The 23,160-nt window shown below is 34.7% G+C and overlaps 1 protein-coding gene across 1 annotated transcript in view; it reads left to right on the plus strand.

Moving 5' to 3' along the window:
* Positions 1-23,160, plus strand: part of WDR17 (WD repeat domain 17) — a 170,482-nt gene that overhangs the window by 83,984 nt on the left and 63,338 nt on the right. Inside the window, exons 7-17 of the mRNA XM_042782268.1 lie at positions 2,305-2,489; positions 6,387-6,555; positions 9,917-10,008; positions 12,465-12,547; positions 15,562-15,648; positions 16,755-16,919; positions 19,307-19,509; positions 20,277-20,426; positions 20,515-20,645; positions 20,951-21,076; positions 22,835-22,990. Coding sequence (XP_042638202.1) covers positions 2,305-2,489; positions 6,387-6,555; positions 9,917-10,008; positions 12,465-12,547; positions 15,562-15,648; positions 16,755-16,919; positions 19,307-19,509; positions 20,277-20,426; positions 20,515-20,645; positions 20,951-21,076; positions 22,835-22,990 — 1,547 coding nt within the window. The remainder of the gene's footprint in view (positions 1-2,304; positions 2,490-6,386; positions 6,556-9,916; positions 10,009-12,464; positions 12,548-15,561; positions 15,649-16,754; positions 16,920-19,306; positions 19,510-20,276; positions 20,427-20,514; positions 20,646-20,950; positions 21,077-22,834; positions 22,991-23,160) is intronic.

Raw genomic sequence — 23,160 nt, forward strand, 5'->3', positions numbered from 1 at the left:
TTAAAACCATACTGAACTTACAGGAGATATTAAAGGGAGTCCTTTGAACAGAGAAGCAAAAATAGCAAACAACAACCAACCATTAATACACAAGATGACATAACCCAGAAACCACAGCTATGGACCTATCCAAAGTAAAATAAGCTTACAAGATTGTAAACAGGGAACCAGAGACATCAATTCACAAATGAGAACAACTACAAACCAAAAAGAGGGAAAATACTGTATAGTTACAGAACTTTTAAATGGTGAGGAAGTCAAGAGAGTTGCAAGATAGAATGGACTGTTCTAAACTCAGGGGAAAAAATTATAAGTCACAGGGAAACCTCAAAGAAAAATGATAAACCATAACATCACAATAAAAAAGAGGACAAGCACAAATATTCAGCAAATACTAAAACAACAGCAACAAAAGGAATTATAACACGATTCATAAACATAATGAGCTCAGCACAGAAAATAATATGGAACAAAGAAACCAGGGACACTATGAAAAAACTCCTAACAAAATGACAACAACCAATTCATACTTGCCAATAAGTACACTGAATGTTAATGGATTAAATGCACCACTCATGATGGAGAGTTGCAGATTGGATAACGAAACAAAACCTATTAATATGCTGTCATTCTTCTCAGTGTTATCCATAATTTGTTATGATCCACACAGTCGAATGCTTCTGCATACTCAATAAAACACAAGTAAACCTCTTTCTGGTATTCTTTGCTTTCAGACAAGATCCATCTGACATCAGCAATGATACACCTCATTCCACATTCTCTTCTGAGTTCAGCTTGCATTTCTAGGAGTTTTCTGTCAATATACTGCTGCAACTGGTTTTGAATTATCTTCAGCAAGATTTTACTTGCATGTGATATTAATGATATTGTTTGATAATTTCCATGTTCTGTGGGATCACCATTCTTTGGAATGGGTACAAATATGGAACTTTTCCAATCAGTTAGCCAGGTAGCTGTCTTCCAGATTTCTTGGTATAGACAAGTGAGTGCCTCCAGTGTGACAACTGTTTGTGGAAACATCTCAGTGGGTATTCCATCAATTCCTGGAGCCTTGTTCTTCACCAATTCCTTCCGTGCAGCTTTGACTTTTTCCTTCAGTACCATTGTTTCTTAATCATATGCCACCTCCTGAAATGGATGAGCATCAACCATTTTTTTTTGGTACAGTTACTCTGTTTTCCTTCCATCTTCTTTGATGTTTCCTGCATCATTCAATATTTTGTCCATAGAATCTTTCAATATTGCAACTTGGAGCTTAAATTTTGTCCTCAGTTCTTTCATCTTGAGAAATGGGGAGCATGTTCTTCCCTTTTGGTTTACCAACTCCAGGTCTTGGCACATTTCATTATAATAATTGACTTTGTCTTCTCAAAGTGCTCTTTGAAATCTTCTGTTCAGCTCTGTCATCTTGTCAGTGTTCTGTTTACTTTAGCTACTCTCTGCTCAAGGGCAAGTTTCAGATTCTCTTCTGACATCCATTTTGGTCTTTTCTTCCTTTCCTTTTTTTTTAATCCCTTTTATTTTCTTCATGGATGGTGTTTTGGATATCATCCCACAATTCCTCTGGATTTCAGTCATTGGTGTTCAGTGCATCAAATCTATTCTTTAGATGGTCTCTAAATTCAGAAGGGATATATTCAAGTTCATATTTTGGCTCTTGTGGACTTGTTTTAATTGTTCAGTTTCAACTTGAACTTGCATATGAGCAGTTGATGATCTGTTCCACTGTCAACTCCTTGTCTTGTTTTGGCTGAAGACATTGAGCTTCTCCATCGCTTCTTTCCACAGATATAGTAGATCTCATTCCTGTGTACTCCATCTGGTGAAGTCCATGTGTATAGCTGTCATTTGTGTTTTTAAAAAAGGTATTTACAGTGAATAAGTCTTTGGTCTTGCAAAATTCTATCATGCAATCTCCAGCATTATTTTTTTATCACCAAGGCCATATTTTCCAACTACTAGTATAAAGGGGAACAATGAGTTATCTTTATGAATTAAGCTGTCTTGGTTTCATATGAGGATATGGGAAGTTATTGGTGTAAATAACAAAAAAAAAAACAAAAAAAAAAACCCATTGCATTTGCATCAATTCCACCTCATGGCCTTCCATGTGTTAGAGTAGAACTGTTCCATGAGTTTTCTTGGCTATAATATTTATGGAAGCAGATCACCAGGCTGTTCTTCTACTGTGTTGTTGAGTGGGTTTGAACCACCAACCTTTGGTTTAGTAGATGAGCATAACACTGACCTGTTTATTCTTTTCTTTCTTTCTTTTTTAAACAGTTTCAATCCAGTCTCCAACCAAAAATCATTATACATCCTCAACCAGTGAAGCAGTCCCACTCCCAAATTTAACACAGAATCAAACATTTTCTCTTCCTCCTGGTCATGCAGTGTGCTGTTTCTTGGATGGTGGAGTTGGACTTTATGATATGGGAGCCAAGAAATGGGATTTTTTTAGGGATATGGTATGTCTGTTGTCATTGTAATACCATATTATTCTATTATATATCGTTCTGTTTTATAAATCTAATGTGTTTAATTTTATCTACATATTAGTATTATTAAAAATTATTTTTGTAAATAATGATATGTTATAACTTCATCTTAGTTGGCTGAAACATTTTGGGAAAATGTATGGAATAATGACAAAACTATTAAATATCTTTAAATTTTAAGCATTATACTTCTTTAAATATTAGTATCTACTTAGTTTATGTTTTATAGTAAATAATATTGGAAAATTGTATAACTGTATTATATTCTGGAAGCACAACGAGAAATAGGATATTATTTTAGGAGGAAGGAGATATCCATCTCTGCCAGTTACTCCAAGCCTTATTCTTATTTGTGAGCAAGGTTGAATTGAGGTTTCTAAGTTTCATTTGTATTATTGAATTGTTATCAGAATTACTGTCAGAATACTAGTTGTTATTAGTTGCTATTGAGGAGCTCTGGTAGCATAGTGGCTGAGGCACTTGACTGCTAACCAGAAGGCTGGCGGTTCAAACCCACCAGCCACTCCTCGGAAGGAAGATGGGGCAATCTACTTCCGTAGTGATACTGTCTTGGAAACCCAAGGAGGGGTCGCTAGGAGTCGGGTCCGACTCAATGGCACATAACAACATCAACAACATACCTCCTCTGGGGACCCACATTTTTGTCTTTTTGTTGTTTTTCTGTGCTTTATCCTTACTTCCTAAAATAATACCTGGCACATAGCAAGAGTTTTGTTAAGCTTTATTGAATGAATGAGTGAATGAATGAATGCAGACATGAAATAATACATATTATGTTGTAATTAATATTTACCAAAAATAATTCTCCCTGGGTCAGAGTTTATAAAAATGTCCCTTATTACAAGTTTGAATTACGCTAATCTAGACATTAGGAAACCTAAATTTTTTTTTTTTTTTCTGTGATCTCACTTAGAAAAAGAACATAGAGCTATATTTTTTCTGGTAAGAAAAAGAAGTGAAAGAAACAGTAACAGTGTGGCATTTCAACACTACAAATTTAATTTTTTCCCTCAAAATGAAAAACATTGCACTTTAGCAAAAAATATTTTGAAACAATTTTGTAGTTTATTTTAAAAGAGGCATTTGGCTGCTAACCAGAAGACTGGCAGTTCAAACCCACCAGCCACTTCTAGGAAGGAAGGTTGATTGGGCAATCTACTTCCATAGAGATACCTCCTCAGAAACCCAAGGAGGGGTCACTATGAGTCGAAATCCTCTCAATGGCAGAGATTTTGATATTTTTGGCCTTTTAGTAGATACTCATTAGAAGATGACTGAATTTTATTTCCATATTTATATATTTCCAATTTTTCTTAGTGTGTACATTTCCTCTAGTAATTCAAATTGCCATTTACTTTTAAAAAATGGAAAGGAAGAAAATTGTAAGAGTGAAGTTAAATCTGTAACTGGTAAAATATCATGTAGTGTAAGTTCAATAGATTTTCTGTTAAAGTATATATCCTCATTAAAAGAACTTCGGTGGCTCAGTGGTTAAGTGCTCAGCTGCTAACCAAAGGTCAGCAATTCAAACCCATCAGCCACTCCAGGGGAGAAAGATGGAGCAATCTGTTTCAATAAAAATTTATAGCCTTGGAAACCCTATGGGACTTTTAGGGTCAGTATGAGTTGAAATTGAGTAAATGTCATTTTTTTTTATCCTCATTAAAATATGCTTCATTTAAAATCTTTTTTAAATTTGTGATTCAAATGTATAAAAAATTCTTCAATTAAAAATTATTTCACCTGTTCTTCTCACTTTTAAAATGTCTGCTATTGGCTCAACTTTCAGCCAAACAATAGACAGGCCTATAAAGTGAACAGTAACACTAGGGAGGTATGCACTCCTTAGAGCAATCAACTATATGAAATCAAAAGGGTGGCATTTGCCTCGGGATAAAGCTCAGAAGGCAGGAAGGGATAGGAAAGAAGGACAAAATGGAAACAGTAACCACAGGGAGGCAGTGGGAAGAGCACTGTTACATTGTGGGGACTGCAATCAGTGTCACAAAAGAAAATATGTATGAATTGTTGAATGGAAAACTAATCTGTTCTGCAAACTTTTACCCAAATTACAATAAAAAGTTAAAACAAATAAATAAATAAAAACATTAAACAAACAACATGTCTTCCAGTTTTCTGAATGTCTTACGATGTATGGAATTGAGTAGAAATCTACAGCTACAAAATATAAACCACTGAATTGTAGCATTATCATATCTTTTTAATAAAGTTGATACTTCCTTTCAAAATGTGAATATTTTATATATTAAAAATAAAATAAAACATCTGTTATTTAGAAGAGGCAGTAATTTTTTCCTTATAATTTCTCTCAACTTAGCTCCAAATTTGAGATTGCTAGAAGTGTTACCAGAAGAAACATCTGATTCTGATAAAGCATCTTCATAGATTCCAAATTACATGGATAAATAAAAGCTTGTTAAAATGCTTACTAACATGTATGTTGTTTGTTGTTGTCATATGCCATCGAGTCGGCCCCGACTCATAGCGACCCCTCCTTGGGTTTCCGAGGCAGTATCACTACAGAAGTAGGATTGCCCAACCTTCCTTCCGAGGAGTGGCTGGTGGGTTTGAACCGCCAGCCTTCTGGTTAGCAGTCAAGTGCCTTAGGCACTATGCTACCAGAGCTCCTAACATATATACTTCCATGTAAATGTTTGATTGATAAAAATAAACATGCTACAAAATTTACCTCTTCGTAAGCAGAAAACAAAAAATATTTATAATTTGGTTCCTAGTATGTGATTTTTCCAATTTCTAAAATAAAATTTAAAGGCATAGTGGTGGTAAGATCACATTTAAAAAATACGCATACAGGTAGTCCTGCCTTAAGTATATTCTTAAAAGTGAGTGTACCAGCCTGGAACTACTCCAGCTAGGTGTACCAGTAGCCGGAAAAACCTCTTTCCCTCCCTCTTGTTAACCTGTGAGATTTTTTTCTTATCTGCCTTTCACCTAAAAAGGAGACTTGTAGGCCATTTCAGTTTTCTGAAGATTGTGATTGCTGCTGTTAATGGAGAAACAGAGAATTTAAAGAACTCCCTTCTATCCTTTACTACAACAGTTTAGAAATGGGAAGCCTTATCCTTGTACCTTTACTTCCTCCCCAGATCCAAACATATTTTAATTTCTGCCACTTGAAGTAGGAGTTTTAATTCCCATTCTACAACATTTGGAAAAAGACAAAATGTAACTCTGGCCATTTAACTTGAGCTCTACACAGACTTTCACATAGGTACATAGTGGTTAAGCTCCACTTTAAAGGTTTATGTTTACATTGACTTGTATAAACTACTTTACAGTCTTGTAGGCTGTTTGGGATCCAGACCACCATGTAATGGGAACAGATCCATCAAATTCTAATCTTTAGATATGCTAGAGAATTTTGGAACAAACTTCATTAAAAATTAGGGCCATGCCTGATTCTTATTTCTGCCATGCTACAATTGTGGAGTTTTCTTGGGAGATGTTATGACACCATTTACCCTGTCTGTTGTGTGATGAGAGTTGAAGGAGTGATTGCATGTCAATTGTGGAGTTTTCTTGGAATATGGAGGACTCATAGTTTTCGTTTTATCTTGTGTTTTTTTCTTTGAATTATTATTATACTACAAAATAATATTGTAACAACACTGATACATTCATCACAGAGGTGATCCCAATTCTATGCTTTTTTGCTTGTCTATTTTTCATTAACGTTTTGAAAACTATTGTACATGTGTCAGCTTGATTACATATTATGCTTTGTTTTCAAATAATATGAACTTTGAAGTTTTTCCTAGCAATATACTTTTCTCATTAGTTGATGTTCTTATGCTGTATTCTTAGGGACATGTGGAAACTATCTTTGACTGCAAATTCAAACCTGATAATCCTAATCTTTTAGCAACAGCTTCATTTGATGGCACTATAAAAGTCTGGGATATAAATACATTAACAGCAGTATACACTTCCCCTGGAAATGAAGGGGTTATTTATTCCCTTTCATGGGCTCCAGGTAAGAAGTACTTTATTAAAATTTGGAATACATTAAATGAGTTTTCCTAGATTTTATTTTCATCTGAAATATCTTTTTCCTGTTAGAGTTATCTTGTTTCAAATGATTATAGAAATATTTTAGTATTGACATGTTAGGTTAGTTTTTAGTTTTGGTAGAGTTTTAGAATAGACTACCTGCAGAGAGACTTTGATCCCTGGCCCTTTCAAATAATATAATCATACAGAAAATCAAAAAAAAAAAAAAAAAAAAAACTCATTCCATCAAGTCTTTTCCAACTCAGAGACCTCCACTGAGTTTCTAAGACTGTAAATCTTTATAAAAGTAGATCACCCAGTTGTCCTTCCATGGAGCAGCTGGTGGGTTTGAGCCATGACCTTTTGGCTAGCAATGAATACTTTATCCACGACACCACCAGAACCTCTTATCATATAGAAAAGCAATAGTAAACCAGGATGATCTTAACCTCTCTGATTTTAACTGCATTTGTATAGATACACAAAGGTATAATGATTTCACATGATACAAGTTATCCTGGAAAATTGCATGTAAATCAAATTTATGAAATAAAATCACTTAAAAGAGAAATTTATTATCTAAATCTTCCCTGATACATCTTTTTTATAGATATGAATGATTATATATCAGTTGTGATCATATTCTATATGAATTGTACCTTTGTGGTATTAAAGAATTTTTATACCATAATAAAGTTTTGCCTTTTCTTTGATTTCAGAGAGTTTCTGTGCATAATGTCAAACCTCTGACATTTTCTCCCCAAATAGTACCTTTCCCCTATAATAAACAATTTTACACACCTAAGTAAATTTTTTGCTATAGAAAGGATGGTTTTACAATATAATACTTTACTTTTTTTCCCCAGTAGTAATATATTAATTTCCACACATAACTAGTGTAATAGCTTATTTGTTAGCATATCTCCCAAAACAGATGAATTCTTGACATTGAATCTGTTGGCCCACAAGTTACAGATATTTTCATAGTCTGGGAACTCTGGTGGTGTAGTGCCTAAGGCATTTGGCTGCTAACCGGAAGGCTGGCTGTTCAAACCCACCAGCTCCTGCTTGGAAGGAAGACCGGGCAATCTACTTCCATAGAGATACCACCTTGGAAACCCAAGGAGGGTTCGCTATGAGTCAAATCAACTCAACAGCAGTGAGTTTGTTGGAGGTTTGTTGGGGGAGACTCTCTTGTAATTATATAAATAATTTTTAGTTACTGTTTGTATATGCCTGGATCTGTCAAAATGATTTGAGTTTTAGAAGGGGTCCAGACACAGAAAGTGTTAAGAACCACTGTTTTATGTATCCCTCCTTTTCTACAATGAGGAAGGTTTTCTAGGAAAATGTTTTACTTACAACATTAAATGACAGTAGTTGTTCCTTTAAGCAGAACATATCTACTGCCATTATAGATACAGAACTAATTGAAAGAATAAAACATTCCTTCACTCATGAAGGACGCAGCACAAAAAGAACAAAATCTCTTACCTGTTCCCTTCTTCATCTGTCTCTATGTTACCTTTTCATTGTGATGGCCATCATTTATTTAAAAGGTCTTAGATCCCAGAAATTGAGTAATTTACTCAAGTAAATAATAGCACAGACTTAAGATTTGAACAATTTCCAGTCTTATTCATAAGCCTGTGCTCTTAATTATTGTAATACACATCTTCATGTGTATTACAATAATTGACTAGGGACATAAGAATTGGGTAAGCCAGTACAGTAGCACAGCATTATACCAGTAACTAGTTGAACATTATTCCTAATACAAAAGTAGACTTTTTCTCATTAGTTGATATTCTTATGCCATAGTCTAAACTCTAAAACTTAAATAGAAATTCTGACTATAAATACTATGGTTTTCAAATCATAACACAGAAAGCCTCACCTTACTTAAAGCATTCTTTCACTATATTGAGAATTTGCATCAAGTAAGTAAAAATTTTGGAAAATGGAAATTTTCTTATGTCATTACTGATGAATTGTATTTTTAGCTACATGTGGATGAAAATTAAAAGATTAATGAAGGATGGCAAGGACATAGATTGGAATATGGATTAGGAGCTCTTGTAGCATAGTGCCTAAGGCACTTGACTGCTAACCAGGAGGCTGGTGGTTCAAACCCACCAGCCACTCCTCAGAAGAAAGGTCGGACAATCTACTTCCGTAGTGATATGGCCTCGGAAACCCAAGGGAGAGTTCGCTATGAGTCAGGTCTGACTCGACAGCACATAACAACAATATAGATATTTTAAATTTTTTTCTATACTTTAGAGTAGATACCACAGGAAAAAAAGAGAAAAAAAGAAAAGTACAAACTATAGGAGAACTTCTGTCCAATAATTTAGAAACCTAGAAAGGAGAGCAGAATGAAAATACTAGAAATTTGTTGAGGACTTATTTTTTTTAGCATTATAATCATTTATACCAAAGTAATTCTTCCGTATTTATACTCCCATCAGCAGATGACAACTGTTCCTTTCTCCTAATGGAGAAAGCCTCTTCTTTTACTATCTTGCAAAAAAAAAATCTTTGTTTAGCTCCTTGAGTTATCATCATCTAGTAACTTAGCAGCAGTTTTTCATAGATTTTTTTTATTTGAAAAACATAAATTTTAAATCAGAAATTATTGTTTGTATTTTTTATAGAGAGACTGAATGACACATTTTCATGTGTTCTGCTTCTAGAAACATTTTCCTAACCATTAAAAAAAAATCATTACACAATCAGGGAATTGTGAACATTTACTAGATGTATGAAAATATTAAGGAATTATTGACAGTTTCATAGGTGTGAGTGTGATAATTTGGTTATCTTAATAAAAGAGTCACTGTCTACCGGCAGTGAAGATGGTTAATGCACTGTGCTGCAAACTGAAAAGTTGGAGGTTCAAGTGCACCCAGAGGCATCTTAGAAGAAAAGCCTGATGAACTACTTCCAAAACATTAGCTATTGAAAACCCTATGGAGCACAGCTCAACTGTTACACATGGGGTTGCCATTAGGTGTAATTAACTCGACAACATCTAGTGATGCTGGTGGTTTTTTAGACATCCATACTGAAGTATTTATTGCTTCAATCATGTCAGAGATTTGCTTCAAAGAAATCCAGTAAGGACTTTTTGGCTATATTTTTGTAATTGTTTAAGTGGTGTGAATTTATTATATTCTTTTATCTATATTTGCATACATTTGATCATTTCCATAGCAAAAAAAATTAAAAGGGCACTATTTTGTAAATCTCAAGTCTTACATTTCCAGCAATAGCATTTTATTTTAGAAGAACTGCATTTGTGGCAGACATTAAATATAATATCTAACAAATTGTTTTCTAAGGTGATTTAAATTGCATTGCTGGGGCAACTTGCCGAAATGGTGCTTTTATTTGGGATATTAAAAAAGGCAAAATGGTACAACGATTTAATGAGGTAAGATGTATTTATTGTTAGCTCAATTAAAAAAAAAGTCTTATACCACGTCATATTTTTAAAATACTTTTTCTCTGTTAATGTAATAGCTAATAACCAGATAATATATATATTTAATTTCTTTGAAAATTGTAGACATAATTGAAGCTTTAAAACCATTTATACAAAAGACTGTTATCCCCGTGAGGATGTCCTTTAACAGCCTTGTTCTCCTGGAGATGCAGGAATGTAGTGAGTGCATATCATTAAGGAAACTTTACAACCCACCAGTAAGCAATTGTGTACTCACTAGAGGAACCTTTGTTGGAGGATTATATAGATTGCATTCTTCCATCTTTCTCCACATGTGACAATGCTCTTTTTGCTCAGGAAAGCCCTCACTCTGCTGTTCCATCACCAGAAGAACATGTATCCCATAATATATAATGGAATATAAATAGAAAAGAAGAAATAAGCCTGCACATGAAACTTTTGACATAGATTTAAAATTTTTATCCTTAGGGATCAGATCTGTTGTTTTCACCTTGTGGCCATTTGGCATTTTATAACCTAAAATACCTGCTCATTAGCATTAGAACAGCTCCCACTTTGGTTCCAGCAACTGAGCATCTTAGTATCAAGGACATGTTATACTCATTCAAGTATTTCTCAGCATTCAGTAGCATAATTAAGACCAATATCAAAATTTCAAAAATCCTGAATAATAAAAACAAGAAAAATTAAGTGCCAGTTTTGATTAACTAAGTGGCATAAGCCTCACAAAAGGATGTGAAGATATTAGAGATCCATAAATCAACTTTTCATGAGGATAAGCAAATCTGAAAGCCCCTGAAACTGAACAAGTAAAAGGACTAGTTCTGTTTTTAGATCTACCTTTCTTAAGACTGCCCACCCCTACCCCCCAAAAAAAGGTAACATCAGCAAACTGTAGATTCCCTTATGAATTTTAAAATGCATATTTATAAAATAGTCTTAAAATTCAGGATAAGAATCACTTTCAAACCCACTGCCATCGAGTTGATTCCAACTCATAATGACCCACACTGAGTTATAGAAGTAGATTGTGCGTCTTCCTTCTGCAGAGTGGCTGGTGGATTTGCTAACTTTCTGATTAGCAGTCAGATGCCTTAGGCACTATGCCACCAGAGTTCCTGTTATGAATCACTTACTTAGACTTATGCTTACTAAAGTGTAAGAATCATTTTACTTCCCATTTAAATGTAGTCACACTTCAGGTACCAAATAAAATTCAGATTTTTTAAATGAAAATTTGGAAGTGAATTGACCACAACCTTCATTCACCCATGACACAGTTGGTGAATTACATTTCCATGCATAATATATTCTCTGTGTTTCAAAAAATTTTCATCTACCAGCTGTAAATATACCCTGAAACATTTCCCAGCCCAAGAATGCAGAGGAACACATAAATTCAGAGTGATTTATTATAGGAATAAGTGGCTAAGACACTTGCCTGCTAACCAGACGGTTGGCGGTTCAAACCCACCAGCCACTCCTCGGAAGGAAGGTTGGGCAATCCTACTTCCATAGTGGTACTGCCTCGGAAACCCAAGGAGGGGTCGCTATGAGTCGGGGCTGACTCGACGGCACATAACAACAAGAACAACAACAGTGGCTGAGTGAGTAAGACATTTGGCTGCTAACCAGAAGGTCAGTGGTTAAAACCCATCAGCTGCTCCGTGGGAGGAAGATGAGGCAATCTACTACTGTAAAGATTTACAACCCTGGAAAACCAATTGGGTCGCTATGAGTCAGAATCCACTCAATGGTAGTTGGTTTGGTTTGTTTTTTAGCTTATTATAGGATCTCTAATATCTTCACATCCTTTTGTGAGGCCTGTGCCACTTAGTTAATCAAAACTGGCACTTAATTTTTCTTGTTTTTATTATCCAGGATTTTTGAAATTTTGATATTGGCCTTAATTATGCTACTGAATGCTGAGAAATACATGAATGAGTATAACATGTCCTTTATAAAAAGTTATATTTTTATAAAAATATAACTTTGAAATTCAGAGGAAGAAACAACAGTAACAATTGATTGCAACATTTCTATCATCTATGTTGCACTGTGGTTATAACAGTACTGTGTTTAATAGCCAGTTAGGCATCTTGATCTTCACATTGGCATTACTAAGGAAGGTATTGAGTAGGGCTTAATTCTGTGCAGGGCTGAGGAATTGGATTTTGGCTCTTCACTTGTGTTTAACAAAAAGAAATAGAGACACCCAAGTTATGCCCTGAAAATGGTTTTTGTTTTAAAAAATTGATAGTTTTGAACTCTCTTAAAGTATATATTTAGCCGACCACTAATGACCAGAATGTCTGCTAGTATCACTTAGAGAAAACAGAAAAGTAATACTTAGAAGAAGTAAATAAATAAGAAAAAAAGGGGTGAATTATTTCTTATTGATAGGTATTTTGCATTTTTTGAAGCATGGAAAAAATGGAATATTCTGCATTGCCTGGAGTCATAAAGATTTCAAAAGAATAGCAACCTGCAGTGGTGATGGTTTCTGGTAAGTACTGTGTATAAAATTGCACTGTTTACAAAAGATACCCTTGATAATACCACTTGTATCATGTTAGCACATACATTAAAATATTTTCAGATTTCACTTTTACAGCTCTGCCAGCTATCATAAATATTATTGACAGACATATGGGCACCTGATACATTCCTCTGATGTTTCAGTAATAAATAACGATATATTGGTGTTCAAAAAATAAATAAATGAACTACTTATTACTTTTTAAATGAAAGTCCTACCTGAATTATGACTAATGCACTCTGTATTGCCTCAAAGAAACTCCAAGGATGTTTCACAAAGGATTTAAATAAATCTTGTAACATTTTAGGAGGAGTGTTACTTCAGTTTCACTGGTAATTCAAGATAAGTGAAGTGTTCTAGAAACTTGTTCACAATTTTGAGATATTGTTTATAAAAGCAGAGAAAGCCTTTGTGAGGAAGAATAAGGTAATGCAAGTGGAAAGTGCTTTTTTTTTTTTTTTTAGGAGCTGATTGTTCTGAGGGAGCTCTGGTGGCATAGTGCCTAAGGCATTTGACTGCTAACCAGAAGGCTGGCGGTTCAAACTCACCAGCCACTCTTTGGAAAGAAGATTGGGTGATCTACTTCTTTAGGGATACTTCCTCAGAAACCCAAGGAGGGGTCACTCTGAATTGGATCTGACTCGATAACAGTGACAGTTTTCTGACCCTGTGTTACAGAAATGGGCACTTTCTTAATGGTGTTACAGCCCATGAAAAAAGTAGGTTGCCAAGTGAAAATACGTAAGGGGAGAATTGTCTTTGGTTTAAAATTATATATAAAAAAAAGAAAAATTCAGATAATGCTATCCTGTAGCTACGGGTATAGTCATCTTTGACAGGTAATAAATCTGGTGGTATAGATACTCATGATTGTTGAGAATAACCCAACACTGAGTGGATTCTGACTCATAGTTACTCTATAGGACAGAGTAGAACTACCTATAGTATTTCTAAGGCTGTAAATCTTTACAAAAGTAAACTGCCTCTTCTTTCTTTTGCGGAGTAGCTGGTGGTTTCTAACTGCCAACCTTTTGGTTAGCAGCAGTATGTTTTAACCACTGCACCACCAGAAGTCCTTTATTGAGAATATACCCCCTATTAATTTCAGTTGGAGAAGACAGTCACTTTGGAAACCAGGAAGTTAAAATATTTAGAAATAACGATATTGGTGGTTTCTTTCCTTGAAAGGAACTATTTAGTAATTGGTAGATACCAGAATAGAAAAACATAAACCTAAGAGATTTTTTTATTAAGTAGTACATATGGGGCAATCTACTTCTGTAATGATACTGCCTTGGAAACCCAAGGAGGGGTCGCTATGAGTACATATGGGGTAATCTACTTCTGTAGTGATACTGCCTCGGAAACCCAAGGAGGGGTCGCTATGAGTACATATGGGGTAATCTACTTCTGTAGTGATACTGCCTCGGAAACCCAAGGAGGGGTCGCTATGAGTCGGGTCCGACTCCACGACACATAACAACAACAACAACAACTAATACATAATTAGCCTTAGCATGTATTTTCAGGGCACTGTTTATTTGGTGGGAGCTCTGGTAGCATAGTGCCTAAGGCATTTGACTGCTAACCAGAAGGCTGGCAGTTCAAACCCACCAGCCACTCCTCGGGAAGAAAGATGAGGCAATCTACTTCCGTAGTGATATTGCCTCGGAAACCCAAGGAGGGGTCTCTATGAGTCGGATCTGACTCGACCGCACATAACAGCAACAACAATTTATTTGGTACAAGCTCTGGTGGTGTAGTGCCTAAGGCACTTGACTTCTAACCAGAAGGTTGGCGATTCAAACCTACCAGCCACTCCTCTGAAAGAAGATTGGGCAATCTTGGATACCACCTCAGAAACCCAAGGAGAGGTCGCTATGAGTCGGATCCAACTTGACAGCAGTGTGTTTGGTTTTTCAGTTTTTATTTTTTTGGTAAATTCCACATTCAGTGACTAAACATTTGAAAGCAAAAATCACTAAAACTCCCCAGTGACCTAAAAGTTTGATGGGTCTAACAACGTTTAGCTTCTTAAATGTCATTAGACCCATCCAGCTTTTGGTCTTATTCAAAGACTTTTATCATTGGAAGGTCTTATTTAAATTGGTGGCGTAATTCCATTTGACTGCTAACCAGAAGGCTGGCAGTTCAAACCTACAAGCCACTCCTCGGAAGGAAGGTTGGGCAATCTACTTCCACAGTGATACCTCCTCGGAAACCCGAGGAGGGGTCGCTATGAGTCAGGTCCCATTCGACGGCACATAACGACGATGACGACGAATACATTAATTTATACACAGCTTTCTTTTTCTCCTAAAAGAACCATAGCGCTTACATTACAGTAATAAGATAGTAAGCTGTTAGAGCACTTAATCTGGGACTATTCTGTCAATTTTAACCATTATCACTGAGAATATTCCACGAATATATTATATATCTTAGTCTTGGTTTAATAGCTTATGCAACCACTTTTATACATGAGTTGTTACAAAAATAAATTTTGAACTATTAAAATTTAAAGCTGAGAAGCAAATGCATGTCTTATTTCATTGTATTTCAAAACTTTATTAAATTATATTTTTCCTCAAAAAAGTCATTAAGTAATAGTATCTAACTCAAAATTTATGGTTAAAGTACTTGGCTGCTAACCAAAATGTAAGCAATTCATACAAACCAATGCGAGAAAGATGTGCAGTCTGTTTCTGTAAGGATTTACAGCCTTGGAAATGCTATGGGGCAGTTCTTCTTGGTCCTATAGGGTTACTATGAGTCCGAATTGACTCAACTGCAATGGATTTTTTTGAAATGTAAATGTAGTTGGAAATATCATTTATAAAGCACTTTTAAATGTTCCTTGTGCTTTGCAAACAAGCTTTCTATCCTAAGATATTTGTATTTGAATTATACACTCTGACTGTTCCATTGAATAATATATTAACAATGCTGTTTTTTTTTTCTATTAACATTATTAATTTTAGTATTATTCGAACAATTGATGGTAAAGTGCTCCACAAATACAAGCATCCAGCTGCAGTTTTTGGTTGTGATTGGAGTCAAAACAACAAGTAAGTTTTTTTGGTTCTTTCTTGGAAATAATAATTACATTTAGGAGATTTTAAATAATCATAAAGCATAATGCTACTCCTATAGTAAGGCTGGCGGTTCAAATCCACCAGCCACTCCTCGGAAGGAAGATGGGGCAATCTACTTCCGTAGTGATACTGCCTCGGAAACCCAAGGAGGGGTCGCTATGAGTCGGGTCCGACTCGACGGCAAACAACAACAACAATAACAATAGTAATAAACAACAACAACAACAAAAAAAAAAAACCCTCACTGCCATTGAGTCAATTCCGACTCGTAACAACCCCTCCTTGGGTTTCCGAGATGGTATCTTTACAGAGGGAGCTCTGGTAGCACAGTGCCTAAGGCACTTGACTGCTAACCAGGAGTCTGATGGTTCAAACTAACCAGCCACTTCCGTAGTGATACTGCCTCAGAAACCCAAGCAGAGTTCCGCTATGAGTCAGGTCCAACTCGACATCACATAACAACAACAACAACATCTCTACAGATGTAGATTGCCCCATCTTCCTTCTGAGGAGTGGCTGGTGGGTTTGAACCATCAGCCTTCTGGTTAGCAGTCAAATGCCTAAGGCAGTATGCCACCAAATAATCATACTTTTTTTCTTTGATAATATCCCCCTTGCCTAGAAAATGTGGAGCCTTGTAAATGCTCATTTATTGTAGCTATTTTCATTTCATGAAGTTTTACGTGCATTAGAAATACTGATTTCCTGTTCTCAAAACAACTTCCTGATACTTTGCAAAAAGCATAGGGCTAACTAATGAAACATGAAAATAAGTTCATTCTATGTGTGTCTTCTACCATAGGCATGTTGCCCTTTCTCTAAACTCTCTTAGGATTCTAGACATTGGTGTTATTCCACCGTGACTTTACCTTGTCACTGTGTTCAGTAGTTTCCCAAGTTGTGGAAACTTACGTGGATGATTTTGGAAAGCCAGCCTTGCTTAAGAGCCCAGTATTTAATACGTAACCATCAGCTCAGACAAATTCTTATTTGTAAATATCAGAAATGTTCTAACTTTTAAATTATTATAAATAAACAATATCAACATTTTCATATTTTAATGTACCATTATATTTCAGAGATATGATAGCCACTGGCTGTGAAGACAAAAATGTTCGGGTTTATTATGTAGCCACCAGCTCTGATCAACCATTGAAAGTATTCAGTGGACACAAAGCAAAAGTGTTTCATGTCAGATGGTCTCCTCTGAGGGAAGGAATTCTTTGCAGTGGTTCTGATGATGGGTATGTATTTTTGGATTGTAATTGTCTAGAGCCTAAAATCATGTCTAGAAATATGTGTATTTGTATGATCAAATAATGGAACTCTGGTGGTGAGGTACTTAAGGCATTTGACTGCTAACCTGAAGGTTGGGGGTTCAAACCCACCAGCTGCTGCACAGAAGATGGGGCAATCTATTTCCATAAAGATTTTCCACCTCAGAAACTCAATGGGGTCACTATCAGAACCAACTTGATGGCAGTGAGTTTGGCTTGGTTATTTGATGATCAAATAATAGGGAAATATTTAGATATGCACATAACAAGTATATAGTTAACAAGTTCCTAATTGCATTCACCAAAACAAATTTAAATTATACTATGATTATATTATCTTAATATTTATGATTTTTGTTTCCATATTTATTTTGCTTAATATGGATGCTTATTTCTATTTATCAACAACAAAGTTGACAGAAACAAGAATTTTGGTGGGGAAATGGAAAAAAAATCTGAAGCAAATCTCTACAAGATAAAGAGAAGAGTTTGTTTTAAAAAGTGTTATTACCTTTAAAATGCACAAGAATTGTACCTTGTTTTCAGTAAGGATTGAATAAAAGGAGATCACAAGTTTTAGCCTGAAGAGAAGGTATTTTAGAACTAAAAGTGATTTAACATTTTGTTTTTCTAGGTTTGTGATTGCTTCTGTAATCTTAGCTTTATTTTATATTCAAACAAGATAGATTTGTATAGTTTTTGTCACTGTTTGAAGATGGGGTAAATTTAGGTAAGCAAAATCTTTTTCATGCAAGTGAAAGTCATAATACATAGTAACCACAGATTTGATCTTGAATAGCTATTTTTATCTTGAAATTTTGGGATAACTACAAATTCAGTGAGAAACAATTATGAGAGTCTTGTGGATTATCACTTAAAGTGGTACTTCTACTAAGGTTATCATATGAAAGTGAGTATGAATTTGTTTTTGAGATTATTCCAATCTCTTAACATAGTCTTTAACATCTAAATTATATTCTCCATGGTAAAAGATATAATCTTCAATTATTGCCTAAGAAAAATTTGTCATAAAAATAGCCTGAAGCATTTTTACTGACCTATGCTAATGGAAGTTGAAAAAGTTTACTGGATTTTGATTATTGTTTTCTTTAGTAGTTGTTCCTATTTTAAATGAAGGTTATACTTCACTCATGTATCTAGAACCTTTAAGTGAGAGTAAAAATTGTAAAGAAACCTAGAAAGTTTCAGGCATTTCTTGTATACAGTGGGGCGCTTGAACGTATTATGGCTGACCAAAAAATATACATTGGGATCTCAAAGCCTAATGTTTGCCTGTCCTATATGCCACAAAAGCATGGATACTTGTTTTAGTGGCTTCTATGGTAACATTAAAATACTTTGTCAAAAACCATTTTAGTGTATTCTTATTTATAAACATGTATCAAACTTAAAATAATTTAAATGCTAACATATATAAGAAATTGGCACTACAAAATTTAGTGTCGGTTATATCTGGATACACTGTCTTATACTAGTATAATGGGGAGAAGCTTTTTTATATAAAGCAGAAAGAGATAATGCTTTGAAGAAACAAAATATATAATGAGGCTCCTTTACAGTATAATATAACCTTTGAAGGGTTAATATTTTGGTATTGTTATATAGGCACAAATATGTAACTGAAAAAATATTGTCACTTGCCCAAACAAACTTGGCATTTAGAAGTCTTAAATTTCAATAGCATTTTCCCTTTGTATGATCCATAGATACGAGTAATACATGCCAGCTATATTTAAATTGTTTCTTGATCTGAGGTTGAGTTCAAACTACGCAACCTGTTTTACTGACAGAAACATGAAGAAATGCCTTACCGTATTAATAATAGCATACTTATTAATTTACTTTTTCAATAATACCCATCATCACGTGCAATATTTTCATGGCTTACAAATAACTTGAGAGCTCTTAAATAACTGGATCTATGTTATTAGTCATTTTTTTCTCTTTGACTATACTTGTTCTGGATATTTTATGAAAGCTGTTTTTAGCCTAGAAACTATGAGATGGTATGTTTTCTGTCAGTAGTAAGTGATCAGTATGTTGTTGTTATATGCCCTCGAGTTGGACCTGACTCATAGCAACCCCTCCCTCCTTGGGTTTCCAAGGTGGTATCACTACAGAAGTAGTTCGCCCAGAAAAAACTGTGTTGGAATAGGCTAACTCTAGCCTAGTTAAATATTCATTCTATCTTATATAAACAAGTAATCTTAACATATCTTAAAACATAAAATGCTTTCTAAATATACTAGGAAATAGTCATTGTGCTCCATTAAAAATATGTTAATACTTTAGATAAGTTATACCATGAATGAAGTATAATGTTCTATTTTCAGTTCTGTTCGAATCTGGGATTATACTCAAGATGCTTGCATAAATATTCTTAGTGGACACACCGCACCTGTAAGGGGATTAATGTGGAACACTGAGATTCCTTATCTACTAATATCTGGTAGCTGGGACTATACTATAAAAGTATGGGACACTCGAGAAGGAACTTGTTTGGATACTGTATATGATCATGGTGCAGATGTATATGGTAAAGTGTTTTTTATTTATTTGTTCTGATATATTAATTATTATTATAATTCACAAGAAATATGATATTTTGAAGATCTTGCAGTATTTCATTTTGTAAATAACATTTTCTTATTAGAAAGTATCAATGTTTATTATTGAAATATCAGTATTTAGAAGACAGTAGAAAAAGTCATCAGAAATGATCAGAATATAGCAATTTTTAGCACTGTACTGCTGGGTATAGAAAATCAGATAATATTTTGTGCATCACTTGACCCTCATTTGTAACCCAACGCAGCCATTCCCACCCATAGGCTTTACCTCAATGGCTTTTTAGCTGAGGCAGGGTGGGACTGAAGATGAGAAAGTATCTCATTTCTTGATATTCTAAATTTAAAAGTCCCAGCTCTTCATGCTGTAACTATAACTTGCAGCCATCCATCCATCTATTAATTCACAGATTACTGTGCACACTATTGGTATTACAGTATACCTGCTGCTTAACTGACTGAAATATAATTCCAATAGCTTCATTAAGGACCATTTGATTTATAATAATTATTCAGTTTTACATTCTTATTCATAAAGTATGTTAAATAATTCATCACAATCTTATTTTTTGGCCAATGTATTAATTAAATGTAATTATAGTGTACTTTGGCTCCAGGAACCTTGCAGTTATTCACATTTCTTCACAACTTCAATTCTGTAGAAGTTTTATTAGGTACATATAAAATTATTTTTCAATGTCTACTTTAGTTAAAAGAGGTTTATTTTTTCCATCAGGTTTAACATGCCATCCAAGTCGCCCTTTCACTATGGCCTCTTGTTCCCGTGATTCTACCGTGAGACTCTGGTCCTTAGCACCTTTAATCACTCCTTTACAAATAAATATTCTGGCAGACAGATCTTGGGAAGAAATTATCGGGAACACTGGTATTGAAAATATGCGTGTATTAGATTTTATTTTTTAACTACTATTTTATTAGCAGTTTTTTTCTTACTGAATGTTGTTTGTCTTTAGATAATGCTATAGAGCGAGGCACTCCTCCTCTTTTGTGTGGTAAAGTTTCAAGAGATATTAAACAAGAAATAGAGAAGGTAACTGGAAATGCTCGAGCACAAAAACTAAGATGGTTTTCAGAATGTTTATCAGTAAGTATAGTAGGAATTAAATATGAACTTTGTGTCCTTAGCCAAAATGAATCATTACAAGTATAGTCATTAAGTTGTCACATATTTATACATGTGCCATCCCAAGTCAGTGGCTCCTTCTTAGTACAATCAGTATAATGTAAGAAAGTGATTTTAAAACCCAAAACAATAAATGAGATAAAGTATAGTTACTTTATTAATTTTTCAATTTAAATATGCCTGCATTATAATATTTGTGAAATTGCAAAATGCTGTCAGTTTTTATCCACCATTCTATCTTTGGTTATTCCATGTCAACTTTTTAGCCTCCAGGTGGCAGTAACAATTTATGGAACTTGGTTGCTGTGATAAAAGGACAAGATGATAGCTTACTTCCTCAGAACTACTCTAAAGGAATAATGCATTCGAAACACCTGATTAAATTTAGAACAGTAAGTAAAGTATGCAAATTCGTGCTCAAGCAAAAATTGTTTCTGCTTTTTCACTATCAAAATAAATAAATGATAAAACCAAAATCCAAACCCACTGCCATAGAGTTCATTCTGACTCATGGTGACCCTATATGATAGGATAAAACTGCCCCGCTTGGTTACCATAGCTGTACATCTTTACGGAAGCTGACTGACACATCTTTTTCCCACCTAATGGAAAGGTTCACACTACCCAACCTTTCCATTAGCAGCTGAGCACTTTAACCACTGTGCCTCTAGGGCTTCTTAAATAAATGATAAAAGCTGAAAAATCTATATGATCATCACAGGTAGATTGAAATAAGTCAATACTGAGGAGAAAAATCTTTGGACAAAGCTGTCATGAAGAGTATGAAGTATTTACAAATGGATTAAGGCAACCATAGTTTTGAATAGGTTTGAGTGTCATGAAATTCTTCATTGGTCACTTGGAACTCCTTGAAATGTTTTGTCTTAAACCTATTACCAGATAATTGCAACAAATAGACTACTCTGATTTTATTCTCAAAGAGCCTGATTTGCTTTATCTTGAGATTTTTATATTAAAATTGATTATATCATGGCTCTTGATGAACCTTAATATAAAACTATTATACCTAGTGTGATAACCCCTTTGATGTCAATAAAACCAATCCTGGAACCAGAAAGAAGAAATCTCTTATATATTTGCAATGACATTTCAATGGCTGACTTAACTGTTAGAGCATGGAGAGAACTGTGCCAAGAATGTGGATTTGATGGCATAAGGAAAATTATTTTCATAAAGATGAAAAAAAAAATTCACTGCCATCGAGTTGATTCGACTCATAGCGACCTCTCCTTGGATTTCTGAGTTGATATCTCTATGAAAGTAGATTGCCCAATCTTGCTTCCAAGGAGTGTCTGGTGGATTTGAACCACCAGCCTTCTGGTTAGCAGTCAAATGCCTTAGGCACTATGCTACCACAGCTCCCTTTCATAAAGAAGAGGTACTTTATTCTTTAATCACACATTGAGGAACTCATGATAAAGTGCAAAATCAATTGAAAGGATATAAGCCAGTAATTTTTGCATTTTTATTAGAGACCTTTATATATATTTTGACCAGTTTTATATTAGGAGCTTTGGTGGCATAGTGCCTAAGGCATTTGACTGCTAACCAGAAGGCTGGTGGTTCAAACCTACCAGCCCTTGGAAGGAAGGTTGGGCAATCTACTTTCGTAGTGATACTGTCTTGGAAACCCAAGGAGGGATCGCTATGAGTCAGATCCGACTAGATGGCAAAACACAACAATAACAGTTGTATATTTCAGTTCTTTATTACTACCTTTTGACCCCTGGACTTCTGTATAAAAACAAAGCTTAGAAAGTTATGCACACCAAAATATTATGCTTAAATTGGTATCACATTTTACAGAAAGAAAGCAATGTTTTTAAAATTGACTTAATATTTAGAAAAATTTTAGATTTACAGCAAAATTATGCAGAAAATACAGAGAGTTCCCATATACCTTCTCTCCCCCTGACACACTGTTTCTACCACTGTTAACATCTTGCATTCCTGTGGAACATTTATACAATTGATAAACCAGTATACCTTATTATTAACTAAAGTCCATAGTTTACCTTAAGGCTTATTATTTGAGCATGATTTTTAAACATTTAATTTTCAGTGCTAATTTTTTTAAAAATATTATCTGTATAATGCTTGACCATATATTTTATATTCTTTTTAACCAGTCTGAAGCCCAAGAACTAACAACAGTCAAGATGTCCAAATTTGGTGGTGGTATTGGTGTACCTACTAAAGAGGAAAGACTGAAGGAAGCTGCTGAAATACACTTGAGATTAGGACAAATTCAGAGATATTGTGAACTTATGGTTGAACTTGGAGAGGTAAAATGCTACCAAAGTAAAATCAATGAGTCTAACAAATATTCAAAATGTTGCTAAGTGCCATCGGGGAGCTCTGGTAGCATAGTGCCTAAGGCACTTGACTGCTAACCAGACAGCTGGCGGTTCAAACCCACCAGCCACTCCTCGGAAGGAAGGTTGGGCAATCTACT

The sequence above is a fragment of the Orycteropus afer genome, unplaced genomic scaffold, assembly GCF_000298275.1.
Source record: "Orycteropus afer afer isolate SDZICR_OR568_19922 unplaced genomic scaffold, OryAfe1.0 scaffold00278, whole genome shotgun sequence".
NCBI lineage: Eukaryota > Metazoa > Chordata > Mammalia > Tubulidentata > Orycteropodidae > Orycteropus > Orycteropus afer.